Source organism: Nomia melanderi, chromosome 8, assembly GCF_051020985.1.
Source record: "Nomia melanderi isolate GNS246 chromosome 8, iyNomMela1, whole genome shotgun sequence".
Taxonomy (NCBI): domain Eukaryota; kingdom Metazoa; phylum Arthropoda; class Insecta; order Hymenoptera; family Halictidae; genus Nomia; species Nomia melanderi.
This window is the reverse complement of record NC_135006.1, coordinates 17,704,702-17,732,646: the sequence shown is the minus strand read 5'-3', so window position 1 is coordinate 17,732,646 and position 27,945 is coordinate 17,704,702. Positions and strand designations below refer to the sequence as shown.

Here is a 27,945-nt window from a genome sequence, read left to right as displayed (position 1 = left end):
AAATGGCCGACGTGCTCGATCGCACGCCAGGAATCGAATTCGCGAACGCTTCCGGGAGCCGTTCAATCCGGTTAAACGGAACTTCTGTCTGCCGACCGTTAACTTTCGTACAGCCACTGCCGTTTAAATTGACTTCAACGTCGCCACGGAAAATTCGGCCGCTTTAAACTTGCTGGGAGGAATTTAGAAGCTTCGGGACCCTTTCGATCGCCGAGAAACGAGCGAATGCAAATGGAAACGCGACTGGTTTAATTTCTCTGCAATTATCAGTCGACCATTTCCTACTGAATAACGTAAACTCACGAAAAAGAACGCTGAGAAAGAGGCGGTCGGTTGTTTCGCGCGGGAACGAGATCACGTGCCTCGCGGTGTTTCCTTTAGCGTCAAGATGGCGGCTCGGGAACGGCCCCGCCGGCCGCGAGCCGCGCGCTCTACCGCGTAACAAGATTAAGCGGTCGATTTGTCACGAATTAAAGTTTCATGTAAACTACCGTCCGCGATCGACCATACTAATTACGAGAGTTATGTTTCGCGGGTTGTTCTGGGAGCACATAAATTCGCGTTCCGTCGAACAGCCTTATAAAATACTTAAACGAGACGCGTCGGTTAATCTGCTTCGCCTCGTTTGGTGCTTTGTCTGCATTACCGAGAAAATAATGGTGCGTTTCGCTGGTAATCCATTGGAACTCATCAATTTCCTTACTGAAAAGGTCTGCGCGAAACAATTATCCTTCACGCGTGGCAATGTTATAACATTTAACACCTACGACGTAAGCTTCGCGAGATGCTTATAATTTAACGACTGTTCAATGCGAGATTTCGTTACGAAAACTCTTACGTTTGTTCGCGATTAAATTAACGCGAGTGTTTACATCGAGTTATAAAGAAAGACATCGAGTATCGAGTTGAAAGGAATTCCGCTGAATGTACAACAGGAGGATTTCGAAGTGGCTCCGCGGAAAAGCCGAACCATTTGTGCCATTGATGCGTCAAACACTTTCCCTCGAGCACGTTTGTTCCCCTCCGCATTGAATTCTGGCGTGAAAATGCGCCGCTTTTGTTCTGGAGAAGAAAAGAGGATTAAAGTCATCGTCTTCGGGAAGTAATGCGCTCCCGGCGCAGCGGGAAAACAGTTTCATCCGCCTCGCAACGGAAATTCGGGGAGCGCGAATGAACGTGACCCGCTCTGTAGCCTCGAAGTCGGCATTAAAATTGTATTATTAAGCCGGCTGATTAGTCTCCTAACTTCGGAGCTTCTTTTAATCTCGACCGTGCCGTCGTAGCTTCTCTGATTTCCTTGAACGAAACCTTGCTTCCTTCCCGTGATCCTTGAAACTCGATGCCCTCGGAGAGTATTCTGAATTTTTGATAGTCTGCGCTTCAAACTGCACATCTTCAGCTCATCAAAAAGTTGCTCCTCTTCTTGAAACCTTGACGCTAGATTCTATCAGTAATTAAGATTCCACTCTGTCATCTGCATTTCACATTTCTTACATTCCTATCATTCTTATCGAGTTTACGAAGTTCTCTTAAGAAATTATTTCGTTCAAGCTTCAGAAATGGATTTCATTCTGTAACGGGAAGAAGGGTCAGAGAAGACCCGAGTGGAAGTCAGAATTTTGAGTTGGGTTACATTTTCCGTTATCGAGCTCCATGCTTGTAACTCCTCGTTCCGAATGCGCGGCGGCTCCGAGGGATTTCGTCGGAAGCGAGGGCAACGCGCATCCATCTTGAGGATGCTCGAGATTGAACTGCTTCCGTTTGTGTTTCCAGTGAGCGGGTTCGTCGTAACGTTTCGGCGGAACGTTGCGAGTCGCACCTTCGCTCGTGGAAAGCGATGGAATAATGCAGCGAATGTTGTTAACTGACGCGCGCCGCCATTTCCGGTCCGATGCGCGATCCCGCTGCTTCTTGCCTCCGTGAGCAACTGCGGTGAACAATTATTTAATCGTTCCGGAAACGCAATCTGAATATCCGACGAGAAAATACTGCAGGGCCGTGCACGGCGCGACTAACAAGATAATGTAACATTATGCTTGATTATTACAGCGAACACTGGATGATTGCAACGTATGGGTCTCGATGAGTGTAGCAATTATCCAGTGTATTTATTTATTATTCGTTGCTATTCATTATTATTCATTGGATTATAGTCCTCGCAAAACGACTGATAATCACTACTTACATTGCGTACTGGTAACGAGAAATCTCGTTTTTATATGAAGACACTTAGCTATGCAACTTTGCTAATTACCATAGTATTAAAGAAAATATAAAATTTGATTCGAATTGATTGTCTATTTAAAACATATTACATAACAATATATCTGAGTTTTTCTTGAAAATTGCCATCACAATTTAGTTTTCTGAAAATTAGCTATCATTCTATTATTTCAAGTCACGATTAAATAACATTTCTTCCATCGTAAATCATTCGTTCGAAGTGAATCTAGGCTCCAGGTACCATTAACCCTTTGCAGTCCATTGATTCCATTAGAGAACTAGTAGACAGACCCAATTTATAAATCGAAATAAGTCAATTCGAATAAATGAAAAGAACACAATTGTAACGAATTCATTTATTTGCTTATGAAAAATTATATTTTGAAATTAATCAACGTATAGTATCTCAAAACAATTTCCTACGTGAATTGCAACTGCAAGAACGTCAATGGAATGTGTCCAGCGATATTAGACAGTTTACCGCAAAGGGTTAACAAAGGCGCCGAGCGTGCAAATGAACGTCTAAGATTAATCTGGATCTAATTAGGTATGCACGGGGCGGCGTCTTCGCCCCGAAGGAATGCAAACATCCTCCGAGTAAAAGTATAGCGATGTACCTCCGGGACTGATCCCTCCCCGTAAATCTTCGTCCCGAGAAGAGCCGACAAAAGCAGCCCCGTTATGAAGAGAACCAGCGGCTCAGAAGTTTAAACATAAAAATATCGTGAAGTCGGGTAGTCCGCTCAGTCTTCTCTTCGACGGAAGGATTCCGGGGCATTTTTATAGATGACAAAGAGAGTGCAGCTCGAAAGTTTATCCTTTTCGCTGGCGAGTTCCTTCATACACCGTTCCTTCGACGCGGAAACCTCCGCGAAAAAAAGGATCCCGGAGGATTTGGCTCTTCGCTCGGCATCCTCGCTCGCTGGCGTAAGTTTCCCGGCCGAGTATTGGATATTAGTTCCGCGTCTGTTTCAAAGATTCAGCTGAACTGGGGAAATCGCGCCGAGTATCGGGACGCAGGTGTGGCTGACTATTCATTTGTGACTTTGTCTCTGCACGGTTTCGAGCTGTTTCCGTATTACTGCTCGGATAAACGGGGAGTTTTGATTGTCGGGTCGAACTACTGCTTCAACTTCATGATTTGGAGATCTTTTGCTAGCCTTTTGAGCTCTGAAGCTTTTCGATGGAAATACTTCGCGTTTTCTAACATAAATTAATAGCAATATAATTCTATCATTTCTAATATAAATGAATAATAACACAACTAAATTTTCTAGCATAAATTACTACTATAATTCTATAATTTCTAATATAAATAATATCATAATTCTCCATCTTCTAACATAACTTAATACTAATGCAATTCTATAATTCCTAATATAAATTAATAATAACACAACTAAATTTTCTAACATAAATTACTACCATAATTCTATAATTTCCATAATTTTACAACTCTGAACTTCCAGTTCTCGGTATTTCCCGATATTCTACAGAACGATAGAACAAACTACATCAAATGTCCGTAAATCTAACGTTAATACCGAAAGCATTTCATTCACGGGTCGCCGATTAATTAAAATGTCCTCCTCGTTCAGCGATTCCCTAACTCGCACCCGTCAATTTCACGCTCGAAGAGACTCCGCATCAATTTTTCCCGACGTAAGGACTCGTCTCTTTCTCGTCGTCTTGACGCGGCGGTCTTTTTAATTAAAAGTTTCGGAACGGTCGCGCCACGGGCGAATTCTAAATTGGAAGCATTCCGTCGGCGAAACGGATTAATCCTTTGCCGAACACGTCGCGCGAAACTGCCCGCCGGGCACGTAGCGTTTCTTCCGTGTCCCACTGTCCCCGAATTTTTATTTGCTTTCCGGAAAGTCAACGCTATGGGATCACGGACGGACCGCGCGACGAAATATTTTCGAAAATATCGGCCACCGGAGGAACCGGTTATTTCGATTTTCGAACGAACACGCGAGGGCGCAGCGGAAATCATTGATCTGCTATCGAAACGTTGTGTTTTTGTAAATTATATTATTATATCTTTTGCTAGCTTTTTGAGCTGTGAAGCTTTTCGATAGAAATACTTCGCATTTTCTAACATAAATTAATACTAATGCAATTCTATAATTTCTAATATAAATGAATAATAACACAACTCTAAATTTATATATTCCTTTGTCTTTTTCGTGAAACTTGGACAGATGATTTCGCGATTCGAAACAGCAATGTCAATGTTATTTGAATTGAAAAGTGAGAAATACTCGTTCGAACTAAAGGTTTATTGTCAATATACAACGCATCTCTATACAAACTATTGACAAAAGATAGTTTCTATATCGCATATAAAACCATTACAACAGTCTCTATCTCCAAACCTCACAAACATGAATAAAAGAAATATTAGAATAATAATATAATATTATATAGAATATTATATTAATTTTGTATTAGAAATTATAGAATTGTATTAGTATTAGATCACATTATTCGTTGATATTAAAAGTCACAATTAGAAGAAAGTAAGAAAGTATAAATCAGAAGTTTGAAGGTAGACCAATGGGACAATCAACCAAAATGTTAATAAAATTCAATACGCGTCCAATTGTCTCGTCCCGTAAATCTAGCGTTAAGATCTCTCTTCTCCGAAACGATCCTGCCGTTGCTAATTTCAGAGCGAGCCGCGGCAGCCATATCGGCTTTTTAATTAAACGGACTTCCGTGTCGGGAGAGGAAACGAATTTTTTCCGATAACCGCACGGCAGCCCTGTAAATGCAAAATAAAACACGGAAGCCCGAGGCGTACGCCCGCAACCGTTCGGTACACAGGCTTTCCGCGGAATATATGGAAGAAGCGGGCCGTTCTTAACCACCTGATTATAAAATCCGCGTGTAGCCCGGAATTTCGAGTGGAACAATAGCGACGCTGCCGGTTTTAAATGAAAAATCTGCTACTTTGAGCGGAGAGGACTCGGTTGCCTTTTAGCGAGTATGCGGGAAAGACTATATCCGAAATAAAAAATAACTTCCATGTTTTTATTTCATGAAACAGCGAAAATCCAAAAAGGAGCACGTACTTCCGCGCTTCTGTTCTATGACATCTTCGAAAAACACAACATAGTGACGATACTTCTAGTTTGTATACTCGTTTAAATCCGAAATGAAACACAAATATCTTTCTACTTTACAGCTTCCTCTAAATCCAGAACAAAATGCGGCGGTGTTTGTTTTACAAAATCCTCCGAGCCGAACGCGAAGCGCAGAGATCTACGGCTCTACTTTATCAAACCCTCTACGCCAAAATGCAAACACCTACTATTTTGAGTATTTCACTACGTTACAGTTCTATAGTTTTGATTGGTTGTATATTCAACTGCATTGTCGAACAGTAGACCCTTAACCCTTCGCACCCCAGAAATTTTTCATTCTTTCAAACTGACTTAACGAGAAATCGCACATAAATTAAAGAAAGAGGCTGTTTTATTTCAATATTTCACATGTCAATGCATTGTACAAAGTTTAATATTAAATGTCAAACTCTATAATTTTGCTGTGTCAAATAAATTGGCGACTAAGAGGCCAAAGGGTTAAATAATCAGTCAACCAAGAACCTTTTCAACCAGCACACGCATGTCGACGAAACTTACTCGTCTACCCCTAATTCCATATTTATAAAAAAACAAACTAGCAACCCTCAACTGTAATAAATTTCAACTCATACTCGTCCATTCCCTTGACAACTATTCTACGTAAGTTTCATCAAAATCCCTCATCATCAGAGTCCTCAGAGCAATCAAGCTTTTTATCACAATTGCCCTCGATCCCTCTAAACCGAGAGCAAAGCGCAGAGGTCCAGCCTCGATCTCCGAACCGAAAAGAACCAAAAAATCACGAAACCGCCGGAGTCCCCTCGAAGCAGATCAGCTACCAGAGAATAAATCTCCCGAGCAATCGAGATCCACCTGTAGCGAGCCTCATCCCCGTCCGCCATATCTTATTAGTATTTCCCGCGACAGAGGCTGATCGAACGTAAACAATCTTTTCCAGGTCCCGTCCCAGAGGGGAAGTCCAGGTTCCCAGCGAACTTCCCGGCGCGCCGTGGAACTGGATACGCAGCGGGGCTGTTCAACCCCGAAACACCGTAATCTCGAGCCGATTGGATAGAGAGGGGGACGCTCGGCGTCTAGAGACGGTCTCCCGCACACCTGCGTGGCGAGGGCGCGAGGTCGAGCTGCGGAATCGATTCCAGGACAATGGGGACGCGCCTCGATCCGTCAGGAATTGTCTCTGACGCGTCGATCGTGTCCCGAGGGATTATCCCCCGCGAAGGGCAGACGGCATCGCGGGTCAGGAAGATCGGTAGCCAGGGAAACGATCTCGATTCCTTTCGCCCTCGATGTCCCTCGGCCGACGAGGAATGAACTGGACGCACGGACGCCGGAGGGTTGTTTCCAGAAGAATGCACCTGATTTCCCGCCCCCTCGTATTCCAATCAACAAGTTGCTTGGTATTGCCGCCGCGGTTTCTGGGGATGTAGCTCTGTTTGTCTTCGGGTTTGATTGAGGCCCTTTCTGCTGGATGCTGATTGGAGACGCTCGGACCGGTGCGACGATTCATTTAGTTCGGTGATCTCACGCGTAGGATTACTTGTGCGGTAATTAGTGTGTAATTCGGTGGTAGATTTGATGGTGTTTTATTTGGAGTTGTAGTCGGCTGTATCGCGTTGCGTGAGACGGTTTGTAGTTCGATTTTGCGGTGGTAGAAGTCTGTATTTTGGTTTTAGAGTGAACTTTGGTGCTCGATGGGAGTTTGAAGTGCTGTAAGTTGTATGGCAGTACGATCTTCTGTTTGTTTGAACGTTTCTGCGTTGGCGGGACGTTAAAGTTCGATGGCAGATTGAATTTCGATTACGCTGCGATCTTTCTCTGTTCTTGCTTCGGATACTCGTATTCCGACGTAGCGATACAATGAGTGTTTGAACTTTTGCCACTCACGCGATTCTACGATCTCCTTCTAGTCTTGTTAGTACTACGACAAAACTAAATTGACATTCATAGTTTAACATAATCCAGAGACAACTCGAACCAAGGCACTCTTGTTCCGAATACGCATGCTTCAACATGAGAAATTAAATTGATACTCGTTCAACGTGACGATCCAACAACTCAAACTCTTGCCACTCTTACACTACCATCTCTCTCCATTCTTGTTCCAAATACTTCAACAAAATTAAATTGACACTCATAGTTCAACATAACGATCAACAATTTGAACCCTTACAACTCACGCAATTCTACAATCTTTCTCCATTCTTGTCCGAAATTCGCATGCTCCAACAAAACGAATCAAGTTGATACTCATGCAACGATCCAATAACAACTCGAATTCTTATCACTCTCACACTACCATCTGCCTGTACTAGTTCTAAATACTTCAACAAAACTAAATCGACACTCATAGTTCAACATAACGATCAACAACTCGAACCCTTACAACTCACGCAATTCTACAATCTTTCCCATTCTTGTCCCAAATTCGCATGCTCCAACAAAACGAATCAAGTTGATACTCACACAACGTAACGTCCAACAACACCTCAAACTCTTACCACTCTCACACTACCATCTCCCCCTTCTCGTTCCAAAATCGTCCTAAATCGCCACTCACAGTTCAACACAACGATCAACAACTCGACCCCCTACCCGCACTAAACCTCCCTCCATCTCGAGAAACGGCCACAACAAGAAAGTCCAACGAACGAGATTCCTCCCCCGAACATTCGTGCCTCAAAACAGCGAAGTACTTCCGGAACTATTCCGGCGGATAGCTCCCAGCCGCATCACCGAAAGCGATATCGTACATCAAAAGCGGTTCGCCCGCGGAACAGGCTGTCTCCCGTCCAATCTCCGGGAGGCGAGAGGGTAGGGGGTCGCGAGGATTCTTCCGGGTCGCGAAGTAGAGCGGAATGATTCTAACCGGCGGGAACGGATCCCCGGTAATAAATCCTCGGCGCGGATCGGCCGGAGGGAAACGAGCTGGAAACACGAGCGACCTCGGGGCGACGCTGAAGTTGCCGGTGTTCTTCAAGGTCTAGGGTTCACCTTGAACGCGCGCTCGAGGCCAAGGGGAGCTGCTCTCTCGTCGTCGGGGAGAACTTCCGAGGGTTGTTCCGCTTTAATCGCCGCGCGTCCAACGAAACGCATCCCCCAAGCGTCGTAAGTCGCGACGAACTTCAGGATTCGCGACACTCGCGTCGCCGTTGGGAGGAATAACGCTCGACCCTGAGGAAGTCGATCGGGAATGCAATTTTGTGGGGATTGAGTGACACGTAAAACGTGACCCGGTGTATCGAACGATTCGCATCGTTATCGGACGTTACGGGGATCGATGCGGAATACCCTATGAAACTCGGATGCGATAAAAAACGCTTGAGGGTGGAATAGAGGGAAGTCGAGGACTGTTCGGGGTTGTAGTGCGGAAGATCGAGTGACGTAATAGAGGATTGGAGATTGTTCTGAGATCCGTGGAGTGGATGTTGAGTGTTGTTCGGGAATGTGAAGGTTAGGTCGTTGTAAGGGGATGCGGAACTGAGACCTAATTAGTGGTGAAGTGATATAGATTCGGTGTTGGGGTGGAATTTCTAATGGAGCTTTGGAATAAATAATCCACGATTCTGAAGAGCGGAAGCGACAGAGGTAGGTGCAGAGGAGATGTGAAAGCAGATTGACGAAAGTGGAATAATAGAACCGAGGGAAATAATTGATGGAGCGAGGATAACGATGCAATCATCGGACACAGTGCCATGCTGCGACACACGCGCGACGAGGACACCTGGCGCCACGTGCATCTGAACGAAACCCTGCTGCAACTGAGGTCCCTGCTGCGCCGCATGACCATGAATCGGCTGGACAATTACACCGACCTGATCCGGACGTTCAACATCACCGACGAGGACATCAAGTACGTGATCGACTACTTCGACAACGACAACCAGACGGCGCAGAAAACTGCCAGCGAGCCGACCGGCTGCTACTGCAACGGCACCGTCAGGAACCTGGCCGTCGGCTACCGGAACTACCACGGCTACGTCGCGCTGATGGTCTGCGTCTTCGGCACCCTGGCTAATATGCTGAACATCGTCGTGCTCACCAGGAAGAATATGGTCACCGCGCCTATCAACAAGATACTGACCGGCCTGGCGACCGCTGACATGCTGGTGATGTTGGAGTACATACCGTTCGCCATTTACAAGTACATCGTGCTGCCCAAGAGACAGGTCTTCCCCTACGGATGGGCCGTCTTCGTGCTCTTCCACATGCACTTCACGCACATACTGCACACCATCAGCATCGCCATCACGCTCACTCTGGCGATTTGGAGGTACATCGCGATTAGGTGAGTGGAGAATAGGGTTTTTTGGGTGAAGGGGAAGGGGGTTGGATGGCTGATAATCGCTGGCTGCGGGTTTCTGGGTGACGTGTCCTGTGGGCTTTTGGGGAGGTTTCTGGTACGAGGGAGTTCGGTTTACTCGATGTGGTGTTGGGGAAGGGCAGTTAGTGGGTGTTTCGCTGGAACGTGGACTAAGTTTGACGGTTTGATAATTGGGAGATTGGGAGATTGGGGGATTGGGGGATTGGAAAATTGGGAGATTGGGAGATTAAGAAATTGAAAGAGTGGGGGATTGGAAAATTAAAAAACTGGGAACTTGGGAGATTGGGAGATTGGGAGATTGGGAAATTGGGAAATCGAAAAAATAGTAAATTGGGAAATTAGGAAATTGAAAGATTGGGAAATTGAGACATTGGGAAATCGAGAAAATAGTAAATTGGGAAATTAGGAAATTGAAAGATTGGGGGATTGGAAAATTGGGAACTTGGGGGAGTGGAAAATTAAAAAATTGGGAAATTGAGGAATTGGGAAATTGGGAAATTAGGAAATTGCGAAATTGGGAGATTGGGAGATTGGGAAATTGAGAAACTGAAGAACTCGAAAATTCACAAATTTAAAAATTCAGAAATTCAAACGTTCACAAATTCGAAAACTTGAAAATTCGGAAGTTCAAACGTTCACAAATTCGAAAATTCGAAACCGTTTAAAACCTCTACCGCTCGAGTTCGTCAAAGAGCCAAAGGTCCACGGTTGCCAAAGAGCCCTATCCAAAAGTAGATTCGCCGAACGGTATCGATAATTAATAAGCCGCAGCATCTGGACGCGCCGGGTGTCGCAGAGACTCTAAAAGCCCCGGCATCGGACAAAGTGATTTGCGTCGGTAAAGACCGCACGCCGTGGGAACTGTCGAACACCGTAAGCCCGTTACGCGGTTCGGACGAAATCATGCGTGAATGTTAAATACGCGAGTCGGAGGGCAAAATTCGATCGTGGAAGTAACTTAATCGGATTCCCTTCTTGTCGGGGTTCGTTTAACCGGCTCACGATGCTTCGATATCGATTATCCGGCCAATTTCAGTCGGCGAGCATTAAAACCGACACGAAAGCAATCTTCCTCTCGGCGGAAGAAGAAAGATACACAGGGGTCTCCCTCGAGTGTGACACTCGCCGGGTCTTAATTACCTCGCCTGCTGACCGGTCACCGGCGTGTGTCACTGTCTGGACCGATATTAACCCTTTGCACTCGAGGGGTGACTTTCAGTCACAATTTCGGCCCCTGACGGCGGAATAATCAAATGTTCTCTTCGGTATCAAGTTTCGTGTAACGCATCGAGGCTTTGACGGTCGAAACGAAAAATTATCCACTGGATACACTGGTATAAGCGTGGACACTAAAATATGAAGGATCGTATGCGACTGAAAGCTAAGGAGTTCGAAGTCGCAAAAGGATCAGAATTTCTAGTGAAATATAAATTACCATGTGCACCAGAAATTCGAAGATCGCGAGTTTCAAAGGGATAGACATTTTTCCCTGTTTCTCCATTTGCCTGTGTATTTGAAGTATTATTGAAATAGCCTTGTAATCTAGTTGTCAATCCTCCTGACTGTTCTCGAGTTGGAAAACGTCTCTAACAAAATGGAGATCGAATGTATGAGTCGCTCGGAAGCTAAGTCCTTTCATGTTTCCTGATTCTCATCAATTTTAATGGAACATATAATAGTGTATTGTCACAGAGCTTATCTGTAACAAAAAGACTGTATACTCCGATAAAGTTGATAAAAGTTTTAGAAGCCAATGTATTAATATCTTCTACGTTAATTCTATCGATTCTTTTCCGAAGTTAACCGTATTAGCTTCTGAGCGACTATTAGAAAAGGTCAACCGAGTAAGTTGATGGCCGAGAAAATAAAGACGTGATTGGGTAAAGTAGATTCGAAGAATACGGAAAGGTCAAAGGAGAGAATGGAAGGGAGCGTCGCTTCACAACTCGTACTCCGCAAGTTTCATTGGGACTTTTACAAGTGTAATCGAGGGGGTTGCGAGTAAACCACGATTCAGTTGCCCACGGCCAGTTAATTTCCGCGACGACTTCTTGCTCCTAGCAACGCGTCAAGGCAGAAACCGTTTCCGTCCGTCGGTCCGAATCGCCCACGCCGTCAATTAAAGGTCAACCGGGGAGGACCCTTAAATAAAACATGAAACTTCTGCTGTATCTTGATCTCACGAGTGAAGGGATTCGTTTAACGACGTACTCGCGGAAGAGCGTTGAAAGGATCGCCTCCGCGACACTCGAGACGCGATACGCTGTCCGCCATCTTGTCGGGCGTTGGGCCAGCGCGACTAGAATACGGCAATCTTTATTTTGCGCGGAATCGAAGATCTACTTTTTGCGAACTGAAGTTGGAAAGTATTCGTTGAGGAGCAGAGTTGAAGTAATTAGCTAGAGTCGAGAAACTACTCTCTGGAGATCATAACGATCGCGGTATTAGAAGCTTGAGATAATTTGGTTATATGTACATCTGTCTATTCAACTATATATGTATTTGCCTATTTGATTATTAGTCTATCTATGTGTCTATTTATCTGTGTATGTAAACATATGGTTGTTTCTTTTAAATTCCGAGGATATTATGCAGTTTCTCAAATGACAATGGATATTTTACGCGTCGATTCCAACGTTACATAAATAGAGAAATTGATTCGCGCAGAATTGGTTTTCAAATGAAAATAATTTTGTATAGCAGAGACTACGCAGCAACGCATAGGCATCCTTCAATTTTCAGTACGCGAATAGTCGAATTCGCGGGTTTTGTCCACAGGCGCATCAACGACCGCGGTCGAACCACGCGCGCGTGCCGTGGAATAGGATGGCCCGGTCCATCCTCAGCGTTTTATTTCGCCCTCGAATAGAAAAGCAGTCGCGTAGGAAAGCTGTCGCATCGATAACCAATATTTCGCGTTCACAATTGAACGTCGGCGCTCGTCACTCGTCCCTCGCGTTCGTTTAACGCGAATCAACCCCCACCGGGGCATCGCGTTTACACCGATGCGATGCTCGCGATATTGCGCGCTGATTGCCCGCCCTCCCTCGAGGACCCTTCGGATTTTATTAAGCACCGGTGAATATCATCTTCGGTGCCAGCCGCCTTCTCGATTCCGCGCCGGGAATAAACACCGGGGGACTCCCACGTCTCCGATCCGCGCCGCTTTGTCCGACGCGTGTCGCCGCGCCGCTCAATTGATCACTGAACCGGAGAGAATGGCGGTCGGCCGGCAGGAAAAAAGGAAATCGCGCGATCGACCTTCCGATCCATCATCCCTGAGGATCAAGGGAACGTAATTCCGTGGAGGATGCTCGAGAGTTTTTGTTGGTCCTCTCGTTATCGAGAGTCGTTAGACTTCTGGTGCCAACGGAGTAGAATTAACCCTTCGCGCTCGGATGCCGCCGTAATGGCGACTCCGAGCTTTCACGCTTGAAAACGGAAACTGAATGAACAATCTCGTTATTCAGATAACGAGGAAGTAGATTTAGGATTAGGTTATCGCATAGATTGCTGCGCGATTGTTAGTATTCAAGAGCTCCATGGATTTTCAGATTTTGCGGAAAGAGTTTTCGATTCGACACAGCAAAATTACAGAGTTTGACATTTAATATTAAACTGTGCACAGTGCATCGACATGTAGAATATTAAAATAAAACAGCTTCTTTCTCGATTTATGTGCGATTTTTCGTTAAGTCAGTTTGAGTGTCGTTGGTGTTTGATTAAAACTGTTGAGTACTTCTAATGAAAAACTCCTGGTGCAAAGGGTTAATTTATGAATGGTCAATTGAAAAAGGGATCTACGCTTGATTCCTCTAACTAGTCAATTACTCCTCAGTGCGGAGGACCGTATAATTATCTAACGGACCCGCGAAACTTGTAACTGATAGTGTTGTCACCTAGAATCCTTAGACTCATAGCGCAGCGTTAACGATGCTCGCTAACGTTGCCGAAACAGAGGACGTACAAAGTGTCTATACACGCGACCGATCCATCATTTCCGATGATAAAAAAAAACGCAATCGCGCGCGATTCGCGACGCACTCTATCGATGATCTATCACCGTGAAATTAGATTTCTGACGCAGCGCTAATGAGGTCCAGCTGGCGTCGCTATTGTCCCGGGGTCAACACCGGCCCCGATTCTCGACGACGGCCGCAGCTAATTTGTCGAAGAGTTGATTATTAATGCTCGGACGAGATCGAGCAGGGTAATTAATGGATAGTCCAATATTTACGAAACTTTGGGTAACGCCGTCCAGAAACGGAACGTTTGATCTTATGTAGTTAGCTGGGCACATATTTGACGGCCGGACCCGACCAACTCGAACGCGGCGATAAGCGACGGGTTCGAGTCGGTTTCGCGTTTCGTTCGAACGCGACGTCCACCGTGTAATCTGGGAAGACTCGAACCCGTCGATCGCAGAGATGTTCGCATCGCCGTGCGGAGGCCTTTGTAGGACTCGAATCCCGTCGAATGAAAGGGATCGGGTTCCAGGTTGCTGATTAGGAGGACGCATTGATCAACGGATAGCTCGTTGAAACGTAACATCCCTATCTGTAACAAAGAAGCCACACGTGAGCTAGCTCGGTTCTAGCTCCCCCGACTCGTGTAAATAACAGTTATGTACACCGTAACACGGCTATCGGTGCGAGCAGCTTGGACGCGCGCTTGAACAAAATGGCCGTTAGTCGCCGTGCATCCTAACCTCTTACCCTACATCTTTTGCTTGATAACTTATCGATGTTGTAAAAATTAATACAAAGAATATAGGATCATATAAAATCAATACAATAGAATTCGGTATTGTAAAAGATTGTTAGGATTTATCTTTTGAAGTACAATACAGAAATCAGGAACATTTTGACCTGTCTGCTGGTTCTAGTGTTAAACGATGTATGATTAACTAGTCAATGTTCTTCTAAAGGACTTTAAATTACGTAGAACTATGTTACTGGTCTGGAAATGGGTCGACAAGAGGAATTAGAAGCGTTCTTAGAAAGGCGACTGCCACTTACGGAACGAACGAGCTCGCTCGCTGTCGTCCGTGCACCGGAAATGAAAGATAAGCAGCTTCCAGCGGCAACGCGTGTTCAATACACTCGGATGCCATTCAGATGCTAGTAAGATTACCCCCATTGTTCGGTGGTGTATTGTTCAACGTTAAGCAATAGCGCGGGCAGCTGTTTTCGCGAAAACGGCGCAGCTCGAATCGAATACCAGCGCGCGGCGGGATCCTGCGCTTTCTTTACGTTCTTTGAGCGTTTTTCAATTTTGCCGAGCGCGAATTGTTTGCGTGTAAATTCGATCGAACGCCCGGGGAATAAACAATTTCCGGGACAGCGGCGTTCCGCCGTTCGATCCGAACGATCGGGCCTGCGCCGGGCGGCCGGCATTCCCCCTGGGAACTTATTTCAACTCGAATTTAACGCTACAACTGGCGAGATTGATAGATAGACTTCACTTTGTGAAATCTTTCTAAAGCAGCTCTAAGAGTTGACCTATTAACACTAGAACTACCGTACCAGTCGAAATAGCTGGTTTCGATCTTTTTGTTTAGCAACTATCTTCGAAGCATTGAATATTCGAAATGATTTTGAAAGTAAATAATTTCGTTTGAGTACTGTAATGAATGCCTGAAGAAACTGGAGATAATCTATTGTTGCAATTTTTATAGGAATTGCATAGTAATCGTATTAAATGCTGTAGTTCTAGTGTTAAGATTTCGAGCGACTTATTCAGTCAGCGTGTTAAATCAGCTTCATTGGTGATAGAAGCATTAGCTGTGTTTTGAATGATTCTGGAAGAGGAATGAGGTAATGAGGGAATTTCACCTGTTTGGTGATTCCATTGTTTCGCGAAAGAGTGAAATATATTTTGTATTAGTATGTGGAATATTGAAACGATGCGGTCTCGTTCTTTAATTTATATTAATTGAGTCGCTCCGGAGCCGATGCAGTTAAGTCCAGAAAAGAAAAATTGAGAAAATTAATGTTTTAATTCAAAAAAGGGCTTTCTGAGTAATAAAACGAAGAACCGAGTAAGTCCTTTAATAACTGAACAGAGTATGTTTCATTAAAATTTATAAAACTCAGAAATGATCAAAGAATGGCCTCCGAGCGACTCAATCGTGAAGCTTCAAACATATCGTCTACATCTCATCAGAAAGTGTCGAATATTTCCGACGAACTTTCGAGCGCGACGGGTTAATTACGAAATACTCGACGCTACGGATTAATTACACGCGCGATCATTTATCCGCGAGCTTTATCGGGATCGAACGGCAACGGGGAAAGAAGCGAATCGGAATTTTCACGCAGTTTTACATGCCGTTCCGCGCTTAAGTGGATTGAAACCGCAATTTACTTTGACGATTGTTGCACCGGTGCCCACGTTAAACCTAACCAAATCAATTAAATAATTAATACAGAAGTGCGGGCTCGAATTGTTTGCGCGTCGATCGATGGTCGAAACGGCGATAACGGAATTAAATGTTGACGGGCGCAAGTGAATCGAAATTATTGAACAGCGGACGTTAGGAGCGTGTATGCTTGTCATTGTATACGTTAAACCGTTGTCACCGTATTAATATTGTATAGGCGTACGCTTAACTCATCGCTTGTGATTACTTTCGTAAATATACTCGACAGACCGCGTTTTATTACAAATTATCATCGGTATTATCCGATTATTTACGTTCCACTGGAAAAAGAGTGGGGGCGACAGAAAAATAATTCGAAGAGAATTAAATCGCGTTAATACCCTGCAAATTCTGCTTGATGTAACATAATATCGGAACGCGACGGTTTTACGTTTCAAACACGGCGTGCGGTAATATAATAATTGAAAATAATGATTAACCAGTTAACCGTGTTCGACGAGTACACGCGCCATTTTTTTATTTTATCGAACGAGGGGTTTTCCCGACTGAATTCCGCAGTTAACTGATTAAAGCAGATAAAGGATAATTGGAAATCATAAAAGGTAACGAAAGGGAATAAAAGGGAAACCGGCGGAAAACTATTCCCTTAATCGTGCAACGGAAATTTGTTATTTTAATCCAATGGCGCGCGTTTATTCGCGGAGCACGCTCCGCAGTTTAACGGGTCGCGTCAATCATACTTCCCGCGGGGAGAAAACCGAGTTGCAATTTGTGGGAAACACGCCCGACGTGATCCGGCGGTGTGTATATTTACTTAGAATAGGCAGATTAGGTGGTAGATGAGACCGAATCACGCGCGATATAAAACGAACCGATCCGACACGAATCCCTGGCGGATTCGACGCTCCCGGGGCGGCGTGTAAATTGAATATTAACGCGAACGACACCGTTTATCGTGCGCTCCGTCGATCACGATGCACGCGCGAGTGTCTGCGATGTAGAACTAGTTTAGAAATCAAATAGAACACTCCTGGCGGGTATCAACTGTTTGATTTAATCGTTAGGGAACCAATTGGCGGTTGCGATGCATAAGGTTCGATGGAGGACACAGTGTAAGTTCAAATGTTTGATCAGCCGCAAATTGATCGCTCAGGTGATTTTTTGCTTTGAATTTTTTTTTCCAGATTTCCAAACATTCAAACATTGAAATATTCAAACAATCAAATATTCAAATATTCAAATATTCAAATATTCAAATATTCAAATATTCAAATATTCAAATATTCAAATATTCAAATATTCAAATATTCAAACATTCAAACATTCAAACATTCAAACATTCAAAAATTCAAATATTCAAACGTTCAAACATTCAAACGTTCAAATATTCAAAAATTCAAAAATTCAAACGTTCAAACGTTCAAACATTCAAACACTCAAACATTTAAATTCCCATACTTTCAAATCATCAAACTCACAAGTTCCCATTTACTCATAAAAAAAACACAACCAAGTGACGTAGTTCCTAATAAATAGCTCATTTGATCAAATTGCTTCTTTTCCTTTGAACCTGGCACAGCGTATTTCAAATAAAAGTGTCATAAATCCCGAGCAATAAGCAAAATTCCATAATAAACAGAGAATATTTGAAATTTCCGTAAACACGTGAGTAACGCGAAGGTCTAAATAAATCCCATGCAACCGTGAGTGAACGCTTCGCTATATTAGCAAGCCAGCGGCAGATTATAGTGTTCCTCGATTCGTTTTTCATTCTGTTAGGCTTGCGCGGTGAACACGTGTAATGTGATCGTTACACGAGCCACATTTGATATGCTAAAGGCTTACACGCTCTCCTTGCTGTTTGTAAAGTATATGCCGCGCACAGCATGAATTCTAATTATAAATTTCGATGAGAATCTACCCGCGATACGAACAATCTGTTGCACACCGCCGAGACTAATGGAATTTACATTGCAAGCAGCGCAGGGGAAATATTGGTTCTCTTCCTGCTACTTCGTGAATTCGAAAATCCCCACTTTACAAACATGAAGGTAAGAAAAATCTTTTCTCGGTTGAAGAGTTCGGTAACTTCGTACCGCGGATGAGGGCTTGCGGAATTCCTTCATTAGAATGTGCAAATTGTCGCCGAGTTGGGAGAAATTTCAAAGGACAGTAACCGTAGGCGATTCAGGTGCTTGAAACTCATTTCTCGGCACAGATTTTTCTATTTAACGTTCTAAAAATTGGAAATCCTTAGCATCGGTTTCCTAAGTTGCTTGTTATTCTAAATTTCAAGGTCCTTGTTCTATATTTCCTAAACTTTCCATTTACACTATCGAAACACTTACTCTAAATGTTCGAAATCGTCTATTCTAAACCTCCAACTTCCCATTTAAATTTTCAAATTCCCCATCATCCAAAAACTTCAAAACCCTCACCCTAAATATTCGGAATCGCCTGCTTCTGTCTTCCCATTAAAGTCTTCGAACTCCCCATAATCCGAAAACTCCGAAACCCCTACGTTAAAACCTGGAAGCCCTCGAAACAGCGTTCGAAGCCCCACACGCGCCATTAAAAATACATAATTCACGTGTTTACCGAAGCCGGCGGCACCCTATATTGAAGTTGGCCGCTCACCGTCAATACGCGTCATTCTTTCGCGCGTTTCCCGGACACTTATCGTTACCGAGGGCCATCGTCGTCTCCTTCCGACGTTGAACCGAGCCCTCTTACGTCTTCCGATTTGAATGCGAACGCTCCCCGCGCGCGCGGGGCGATCCATAAATCGTCCGGATACTCCCGACGATTCGTATGATAACCGAGGGCCGATCGTTATCCGTCGTCGCGACGATATCCTCCCTTTAACGAGGAACATTTGTCGCGACTTCATCGGCGCGCGGCGCGGCCATTTGCCTGAGCAAATAAGGCGTCAGCGACTTTTGCCGCCTCGTTTCCCTGCCGCTCCGGGGAAATTTTCGGAACCAGTTCCCGCCACGTTGCCCTAAGCAAGTCAATCTCCTATGAAATTGATGCTAGAATTACTGACCGTCTGTGGGAATTGATATGCGATCCTTATAAAAACTAAAAATAGATTTCACGTGAATAAATTCAGAATAGGAAAGAGGAAAATTGGGAAACTGTTTGAGTCAATTCTGTTTGAGTTTGAAACCAGTTATTTAATTATTGCTGTTAACCCTTTACTTGGAAGTATTTCGTTAGCAATACTTAACATTTTCTAGCTAGGCAAAGACGATTTTTTAAATGAATTCAAAGAGAAATCACAGGTGGATTGAGAAGATGCATTATACATAGTTCAATATTAAATATTAAATTTTCTAATTTTACCGCGTCAAATCAAATGGTGGAGAGTCACCTCTCGAGTGCAAAGGTTAACGAATTGCTATATTATAATTGAGACACTCGATCGGTGATTTTGTAATGGAAAGTAGAGAAATAGGAATTGATTGGAAATTTCCTGTTGGAATGTTGGGAATAAAATATCGAGGTTGTTAATGGTTATATACGTTCCTCTGTTCTGTAATCCATGCAATGATATTTGCCAGAGACGCATAAGATCCGCGATAGTCGTAAACGTTGCATTAGATCCAGCGATGCGTGGCTGAACACTTAGACCCCCATTAGCGAGCTGAGAAATAATTCTTGCGACGTCCTCGCGTATATCTCGCATTTATGGGACTCGAGAGGATACTGCGATGGAAGTTTTCGTTCGAGAGAGTTTGCACTGCAAATGGTTCCTTGCATCTAGAGAGACAGTGGATAATTGTTTCCTTAGGTTCACCAGTTCGTCAGGGATTCTAGATGGTAGTGTCTTTGTTGGAATCTAACAGTCCCTTCCTATAGTTCTTCGTACGGTTTGCCTTTCTCCTTTCTTGGTCTAGAGTCTGGACTCTGGACAAAAGTAACCCTTCGTTTAGTAGGTCAAATATTAAACAGCTTCAGGATCTCAAGATTTCTCGCATTCCTCAAATTTCAGATCATTCGACATCTTTCCGATCGAATGTATCTGACATAGCGAAGCTAATAGTAGGATTTTATCTTCAATTAAACAAAGATAACGTTTGATTTACTAAATTAAAGATTAAATAACTAGCTTAGCTACCCTTGAAAAAAAGTTTCACTCTCTTCTCTCACACAATAATCTAGTGAAACGAAGAAAGGACAATATTATAATTGTTTAAAGGTAGTTAAGGTAGCTATGATAGCTAAAACGTTAAACAGAAGGCAAACAAATCACTCTATAATTAGTCACTCTACAATTAGTAATTAGAAACAATGAAAGGACAATATTACAATTGTTTCACTAGACTATTGTGTGAGAGAAGAGAGTGAAACTTTTCCAAAGGTAGCTAAGCTAGCTAAACATAGTTTTTGGCTATTATTACAAAAACGCAATCAAAAATCTACGCAAAATACAACGAAACCTTGAAACACTGCAGTCATCGAAGAGTTACCAGCCAAAGTAGCTAAAACGTCAAGGAAAAGGCAATTTCGTAATTCTTCTCAAGAACATAACGTTATACTTTCCCCGTGTCATACGACACCGACGAAAAGCGAGTTCTACGTAACGCAATCCGACGCGCTAACGGGATCCACAATACACTCGTTACGAGCGGCGAAAGGAAAAGAAGGAACCGAACAATGCCACTTATCCTTAATCGAATGAAAAGAGCGGGGAGCATTCCGATTCGATTCTCCCCGAGCGCGGCCGACTCTCCCAGCCGATTCATATTTAATTCCCCTCGCTTTTGGCGGACGCCGACCCATTTGTTCGGAGCATTGAAACTTTAAACGATATTGACACGCACCCGTGACCCGGGAATCCCCGGGAACAAAAGCGACGTCGGTCCTCTTATTCCGTGGCACGTCTTAAGGGAGAATTCTCACAAAGGGAAATGCTATGTTGCGTTTCCCTCTAATCGCAACGCCGACGCGCGAATATTCATTTCCCCTGCATGGGATTTGTTTCGCGGTTTCATGGACAACCATGGCGAATCGAAAGGTTTCGTGGTTCGCGGAGTTGTCAGATTAATCATTGGTGTTATTTTCGGGCGACCTGGTATCGGTTTCACTTTTGGAACTGTTACGATGTCAATGTTGACGGATCTGAGATTAAGAGAATGTGATAACGAACTTTTAGACATTCTGTGTCAATGGAACTGAGAGTTTAGAGTTCGAGTCTAAACGAGATTTTCATTTTTCGAACATTAACGCGTTAAATGTGAGTTAACGCGCTAAATCTGAAATTGAAAAGCATCGTTCCTTCCAATAGAGATCAGCGCAAAATTATCTTCCATCGAAATACGAGAGTGTAGTAAATATTTACCAAAGGAACGAGGAATACGCAATAAATATTCATGTAAAAAAGATAAATATCCTTCGGCAAAATAGGAAATCGCGATGAAAAGCGTGCGAGTCTAGCAGCGGACACGCAGAGAACGGAACCGCCTTGCGAACCGGCGACAGCGCGTGTCGCGAAGTCGAAATTCCGAATTGTCAATCGCACCTACGCGGCTGAAATATTGTTTTTCATTCCGCGGGAAATTCGTTTGACGAGCGACGGCACGTGACGCGGTGCCGCGCGTTCGCCGGGACACGTTCGAAAGTTGTGCGGCCGGCGTTCGCCGGGGACGGCCATTTATACGCGGACAGCTGTCGGAGCAGTTGCCGCGTTGTTGCGCGGGACATTTTATCGCAGCGCTGACCCACGAACTTCCCATTAAATCGCGCTGTCCAAAGTTAGCGGCCACTGTCGAACGAATCCTGGCGCACAATGGAATCGCGGTCGCCTTTCGGAAATAATTACAGAGTATTTTTGGAGAGAGAATTAAAAATGCAGATTTTCGACGGGGATAAGGAAATTACCGTGAACTTTGTGTGTCAGCTGTATGGGGGTATGTGTGTTATCAATGAAACTATACGATAGACTGATTTGTATGCATTCATGGGAAGAAGACAGATTGCACGCGACAGAGGAAAATACGTAGATTGAAGTGTAGTTATGCTACTTCTTCTTTGTGATTTTCTTACGTACGCCGTTGGCATCTTGAATTTGTATAGTGATTCGTTATATAGTAAGAATGATGTCATCTTTTGATGTCAGCATCACAAGCGACTGTTTTCAGCGAGGATTACTTACGAAAAGGGAAATTGAGTATTCTACGAGAACTCTTCAACTAACTCTGGAAACTACCTAGCATTTTTTTTTCATTTTCATCATTGCACTCAAATGATACTAGTTATGTTAAAAATTATTTGGAATGTTTAATACTATCGAGATATCGACAACTGCGAAGTAAGGAAACTAATCAGTCGTCCTGACTGGTACGGCTCTGTCGTTAATCGCATGTGTTTTCCTGGTGTTAATTGCATGGTAATGAACAGTTACGTTATTGTCTCTCTTGACTGTCGATCGGAATCGAAAGACGTAAATAAGCCGATTAACTTGTAGCAACGCGTCGAAATTCATCAGGATGAGATGTTTATTACTCGACGAGTGCCGACTCGCCTGTTTCATCGAACGTTCAATTATAGCGTTATAGTTTCAACATCGTCGTAAACACGGGTACATTATTGTTATTAGTAATCAGTAATTACTGTTCCCATAGCGGGGAGAGTCGCTTGCAGTCGTGTGCAAACAACATTCATTATTTCGAATAATTAACGAGCGAATACGGAATCCACTTCGATGCAAATCTGTTTGTTCGCTTCGTATTGCAATTAGCAGTTTATTAAGTTGTTTGCTCACTTATTAGTGAAGTACAGAGTATTCGTCGAACGCGAGTTTCCACGTTGTTACGAGAAGAATGATGAATGCGCGATTGATTGTAAACCGAAGTCCATTTCTTAGCCGACGAGGCGGAAACAATAACGATCTATTATTTATATTATTATTACCGTATCATTAATAATAGCAAGAATTAACAACAACTCGGTACCATTGTTACCTTCAAGTTGTTCGCTCGTAAACGACGATACAGGCGAAGTGAAACGATACTCAGCAAACAACCGGCTAAAATATAATACAGAAAGACGATCGAATTAATGGCGGGCTGTGTATAACCCAAGTTTCCGATGGAAACATCACTTTTCGCTGCGCGAGGGTCCCTTTGTAGTCAAAGTGAATTAAGGAATACCGTTAGTGTCGGTGTAACCGGAGAGAGAATAATGGGAACGATGTTACGAAAGAGATTTCCATGGTAATCAGAGAGAGAGCTCGTCGCCCGAGATGGTTCGGAATTAGCGAATGAGAAGAATAACGTTGCTCGCGAAACGAAAAACATTTTCATCTCGGTCGAATTCCCACAGAGCGGGAAACGGAAGAGGATTGTTCGCCTGCTTCGTACTTTCCGAATACTGGGAGCGTCGACTGAATTATTATACTGTTATTAGCATTGTTATCCATCGTTAATATTTCTATTACTATCCAGTTGCGTGGGTATTATTAAGTATCATTATGCATTATTAGCAGTATTGCTGTCCATTATTGTCTATTACGGTCTATTACTCTCCATTATTATCTATTAATATCTCATTGATAGAACTAACTCCGCCAATCTAGATGTTCGCAAACAGCCGTGGCAATCGATCGATTAAAATCAACTCCGCTCCGGAGTGGGTTAAACAATTTGTGGATACAAAATGTTATAACGGGCTGCGCCCGCTCCGAACTGGTCATCGGTCAATTTGGTACAAAATGGCCGTCGGAGCGGGCCGGCGGAATGGCGAGCGCTTTGATCAGGCACAGATGAATCCGATTGCGGACGCTCGTCACGCGTCGATCGTTCATCGCCGAACGAAACTTAATAGTGCAGACTTTCGGGGAACAGTCGTATAATGTTCGCTGAACCGCTGCCATAGGCGCGGCGCGTCCAGTTTAAACGGGAGGATCAACTGGATCCGAATACTAAACCGAAAATTGCTGGATACGGTAAGAACACACTATCGCGTTGCAGCTGCACGTGGTATCATTGGAACTTCGAAGCTGCCGGGAAGCTGTGCTTGCGGAGAGATAAACTAACCCTGTTCACGGATTCTTTGAAATATAGGAAACCTTCAGCAGATGAATCGATTGCTTAAATAACGAAAAGAAGAAATTGTACGCTGATCTCTTGCTGAGTAATTGAATCGTTTGTTTGCGAGTCACTCTTCCAAATATGGACATTTGATCTCGAAATGTCGACACTCGTACCCAAGGCTAAACCTTGATTAGCTTAAAGATGAATTACAGAATAATTAGAGAGAATATTTATGCTTGCAAGAGAACGTCTATGAGAACATGGGCTAAGATGTTTGTGTTTGAGAGTTGAAACTTCTGAGTATTCTCTTCGTAGGGCAATATTTATTACATTATCTTCTATGGACAATATTGTACCTTCTGATGAGTCAACAATTATTGATTACATTGCTCTTCTATTAAAACAATCCTTTCAGATTCTAGCGATACACCGTCCATAATTCACGTGTTACACAGGTTCGCAAGAAAAATGGCGGACCACGTGTCCGCGGGCCAAGGGGAAGCGATAACGACTAATTTATCGGCAGCAGGGAAACCTGTCGCGATAAGAGCTCGACGAGTCACGTGTTTTTGTTCCCTTTTGCTTCCTCCAGATCGAAATTCTCCGTTGAATCGCGTCCAACCGAGCGTACGCCGTAGTACGACAAAGGAGCGTCATATCGCGCGCACGAAGGGCGAGGGGGGCTAACGAAGGAAAAACACGGTTCACCGCACGAAAATAGAAGGAAGAAGGAATCGCGAGACTAACGGGGAATTTCTTGGAAGCATGTAGAACTCGTTCCACGGCTCGATGGGCGCACGTTCGCCGGATATTCTGACCGTTTCCGCCCGAGTCGTTTGAACTCGGTTCGCCGAATGTTGATGACACGCGGCTCAGTGGAACAGAATTGTTTCAATAAAAGGAAGCTTTTGTTGCAACTTGCCTGGAATGTTAGTCGTCGAATAATTCGATCAATTGTTACTTAATAAATATTTATATTCCCGATTCACGTATTTCAGTACGAACAGACGATGAGATATTCCGGATTGCCATCTCTGAACGTGAATCATGATTTTAAAGTCATTTTTTAAGTTCAGTGTTCAATATACCGATTTTTGTTTCGCGCGAATCCTAAGTGACTTTAGAATATTTAAAACGGATGATACAGGTGATTGGGAATAAAAAATTTGGCTCAGAATGCGTTGACATCGCCGATACACATGAAATGAAAGACAAATTCGTGTTTTCCTTCGAAAATACGTCAATATCCACAGCGAAGCGTCGCCAATCGCGAATTACCGGTAAAATCAAGCAACAGGCATGTCCCTAATGTCGAAAAATCACGAAACTAGGTTCCCGGATCGACGAAACGAGCGAAAAACACGCGAAACGGGCGAGTCGTTAATGTCACTCGTCGAACGACACTCGAGATCGCGGGACGCGACACGGGTCGAATGCAAATTGGAATGTTTACCGAAGTGACCTCGCGTCGGGAGTGCTTCCCGTGGATGAATCGTTCAACGGGGATGCTGAGGCATGAACATCCTCGTTGATTCGCTGTCTGACGGCGTCAAAGAACGCGGCTTGCGATCGAATGCCACAAGGACCTTGGGTCTATCTTTGGCTTGATCTATCAAAACCAAACGGTATTGACACTAGAACTATCGTACCAGTCACAATGACTGGTTCCAATTTTCTTGTCTCGTAATTATCGATGTCTTGAAAGCGACAAATATCCAAAATCACCTAAAAAATAAATAATTTCTGCAAGAATTCCGAACAAAGAAGCTCCAGCAAAGACGAATGATGTTAGAAATAACGATTAACTATTTCACGGTTCTTCTTACACCGTCGCCCGGTTACACTGATTATTATTTCCACTCGACAGCCGTCTCCCTATCGCACAGAAACGTTTCGAAGCAATTCCCCGTTGCGCGTCGGAAGCGCAGGTCGTCAATGGCCATCCGGCAGCCATCAATCTCGGATAAATTCCCTTTCAGCGACAGCGCTGTCCATTTTCATTTGACTCTCGGACACCGGAACGCGTACTTTTGTTTCTCGCATTCGATACGCGGAAATGAATGGGCAGCACCGGGAAGCTCCCCGAGGCGGAGCGCCATGGTTTTATGATCACCCATTGAAACGCAATCAAGCGAACAATTTTCGAAAGTCGATTAAAAATTTCATCTGTCCGCCGACAGACGGTCATTCACTTCGAAATCTATTCAGAATCGAAGACAAAGAACATGTCTCAACGGTTGATCGCGATGAGTTAGTTGCAGCGAACTTGGCACTCGTGACGTCATAGGGAGACGGTCGCTACAAAAACTCCAATTGCGAGTTAGGAAACGTCTCGACGAATCGCGCGCCAGAATCTAAAATTCGCACGAGCGAGGCGTGCGCCTTCGACTCTGACCAATCGGACGAAAGTGCCAGGTTCCCTGCAACGGACAGTTCGTCGTTCGCCCTATCGCTCCGTCGACGAGGGGAGGAACGTTGAAAGGGCCGTTTTGTTAACGCAGATTCCCGCAGAACAACTCGTGCTGCACGCCGACACGCTGCAAGCTGGCGCTCTGGAGCAGCTTCCTGGCCTCGTTCGTCGTCTGCGCCCCTAGCTACTTCGTGTTCGGCGTAAGTTGACCCTACGACACGTAATTCTTCGAGCAAGCACCGCGGAGAAGTTGCTCCGCGAAAGTTTGAAGCTTCTTTGTTCTTTTCCTTTCGAAACGTACGAACCTTCTGACCGTCAGATAAGGAAGAAGACGCTGAACGAGAACGGGACCGTGGAGATCGCGTACATCGTCGACACGGACTACACGCAGCACAAGGACTTCCTGTACCAGCTGAACTTCTGGGTGCTCGGGGTGGTCATGAAGCTCCTGCCCTGCGTCATTCTCACGGTTATCAGCTGCTGGCTGATAAAAGCTCTTTACAGGTAATCTGGAAACAGTAGCCCGTCGATGGGGAATATAACCCGAGGACCGAGGTATCCGGGTCACGTCGTTAAACCGAGATCCTTCATCGCCGTTCCGCCATCTTGACGCGTCCATCTGCTAACACTTAGACTCCGAGGATGCTCGTTTGAAAGAGATAATGTTTTCTCCATTTGCGATCTTAACACGTTGAATGCCATGGGGTGACCCCCAAGCAAATCGAATTACTATAATTCTACTACAATATTCATAGCGATTACATTTCAGTCGTATCAAATGCGTAGTTCTAGTGCTGACTAGTGTCTCGGTAGTTCTAGTGTTAAACTATCAGTTACTTGGAGTTCACAGCTACGATATTGCAATTGTGAGTACATCGCCATCGATTCTGTTGCAGAGCGAAGGGCAGGAAGCAGGTGTTGAAGAGCTACAACCAGTGCAAGGGCAGCTTAGCCATGGGCAACGGGCAGATCTCGCGGAAGCCCAGCAAGTCGGACCGCCGAGCGGACAGGACCACCAACATGCTGGTAGCCGTGTTGCTCCTGTTCCTGGTCACGGAGATCCCCCCGGGCGTCCTGAGCCTCCTGTCCGGCGTCCTGGGCGACTGCTTCTTCCGCACCTGCTATCACAACTTCGGCGAGCTGATGGACATCCTGGCGCTGCTGAACGGCGCCATCAACTTCATCCTCTACTGCTCCATGTCCAGGCAGTTCCGCACGACCTTCGGCCAGCTGTTCAAGCCCAGGATCATGAAGAAGTGGCAGCCCGCCACGCAGCAGACGGACGTGCAGAGCACCTACGTATGATGCCGGCTGAAGGGTCTAGAGACCACGCGTCTCTAGAGGCTAGGCGTCGCGACGCCGAGTGGAAACTGGAAATCGAGGAGACACTTTCATAACTCATCCAGTGGGCTGACCTGGGAAGTTGCTTTTATTCGTCCAAACTGCCAACTTCTGCGGCGATG

At 44.5% G+C, this 27,945-nt stretch overlaps 1 protein-coding gene across 10 annotated transcripts in view; it reads left to right on the top strand.

Annotated features, from left to right (window-relative positions):
• The window catches only part of LOC116423912 (G-protein coupled receptor dmsr-1), a 60,697-nt gene extending 32,818 nt beyond the window's left edge, over positions 1 to 27,879 (top strand). For 9 of the 10 annotated variants that reach the window (XM_076369783.1, XM_076369782.1, XM_076369779.1 and 6 more), the window contains 5 exons: positions 6,271 to 7,042; positions 8,312 to 9,618; positions 26,574 to 26,682; positions 26,807 to 26,986; positions 27,379 to 27,879. In XM_076369783.1, coding sequence (XP_076225898.1) covers positions 9,026 to 9,618; positions 26,574 to 26,682; positions 26,807 to 26,986; positions 27,379 to 27,879 — 1,383 coding nt within the window. In that variant the 5' untranslated portion in view covers positions 6,271 to 7,042; positions 8,312 to 9,025. Of the gene's footprint in view, positions 1 to 6,270; positions 7,043 to 8,311; positions 9,619 to 26,573; positions 26,683 to 26,801; positions 26,987 to 27,378 lie in introns of all 10 variants that reach the window. The other variant, XM_076369787.1, reaches the window with a different exon arrangement.
• Positions 27,880 to 27,945: the final 66 nt, after the last annotated feature.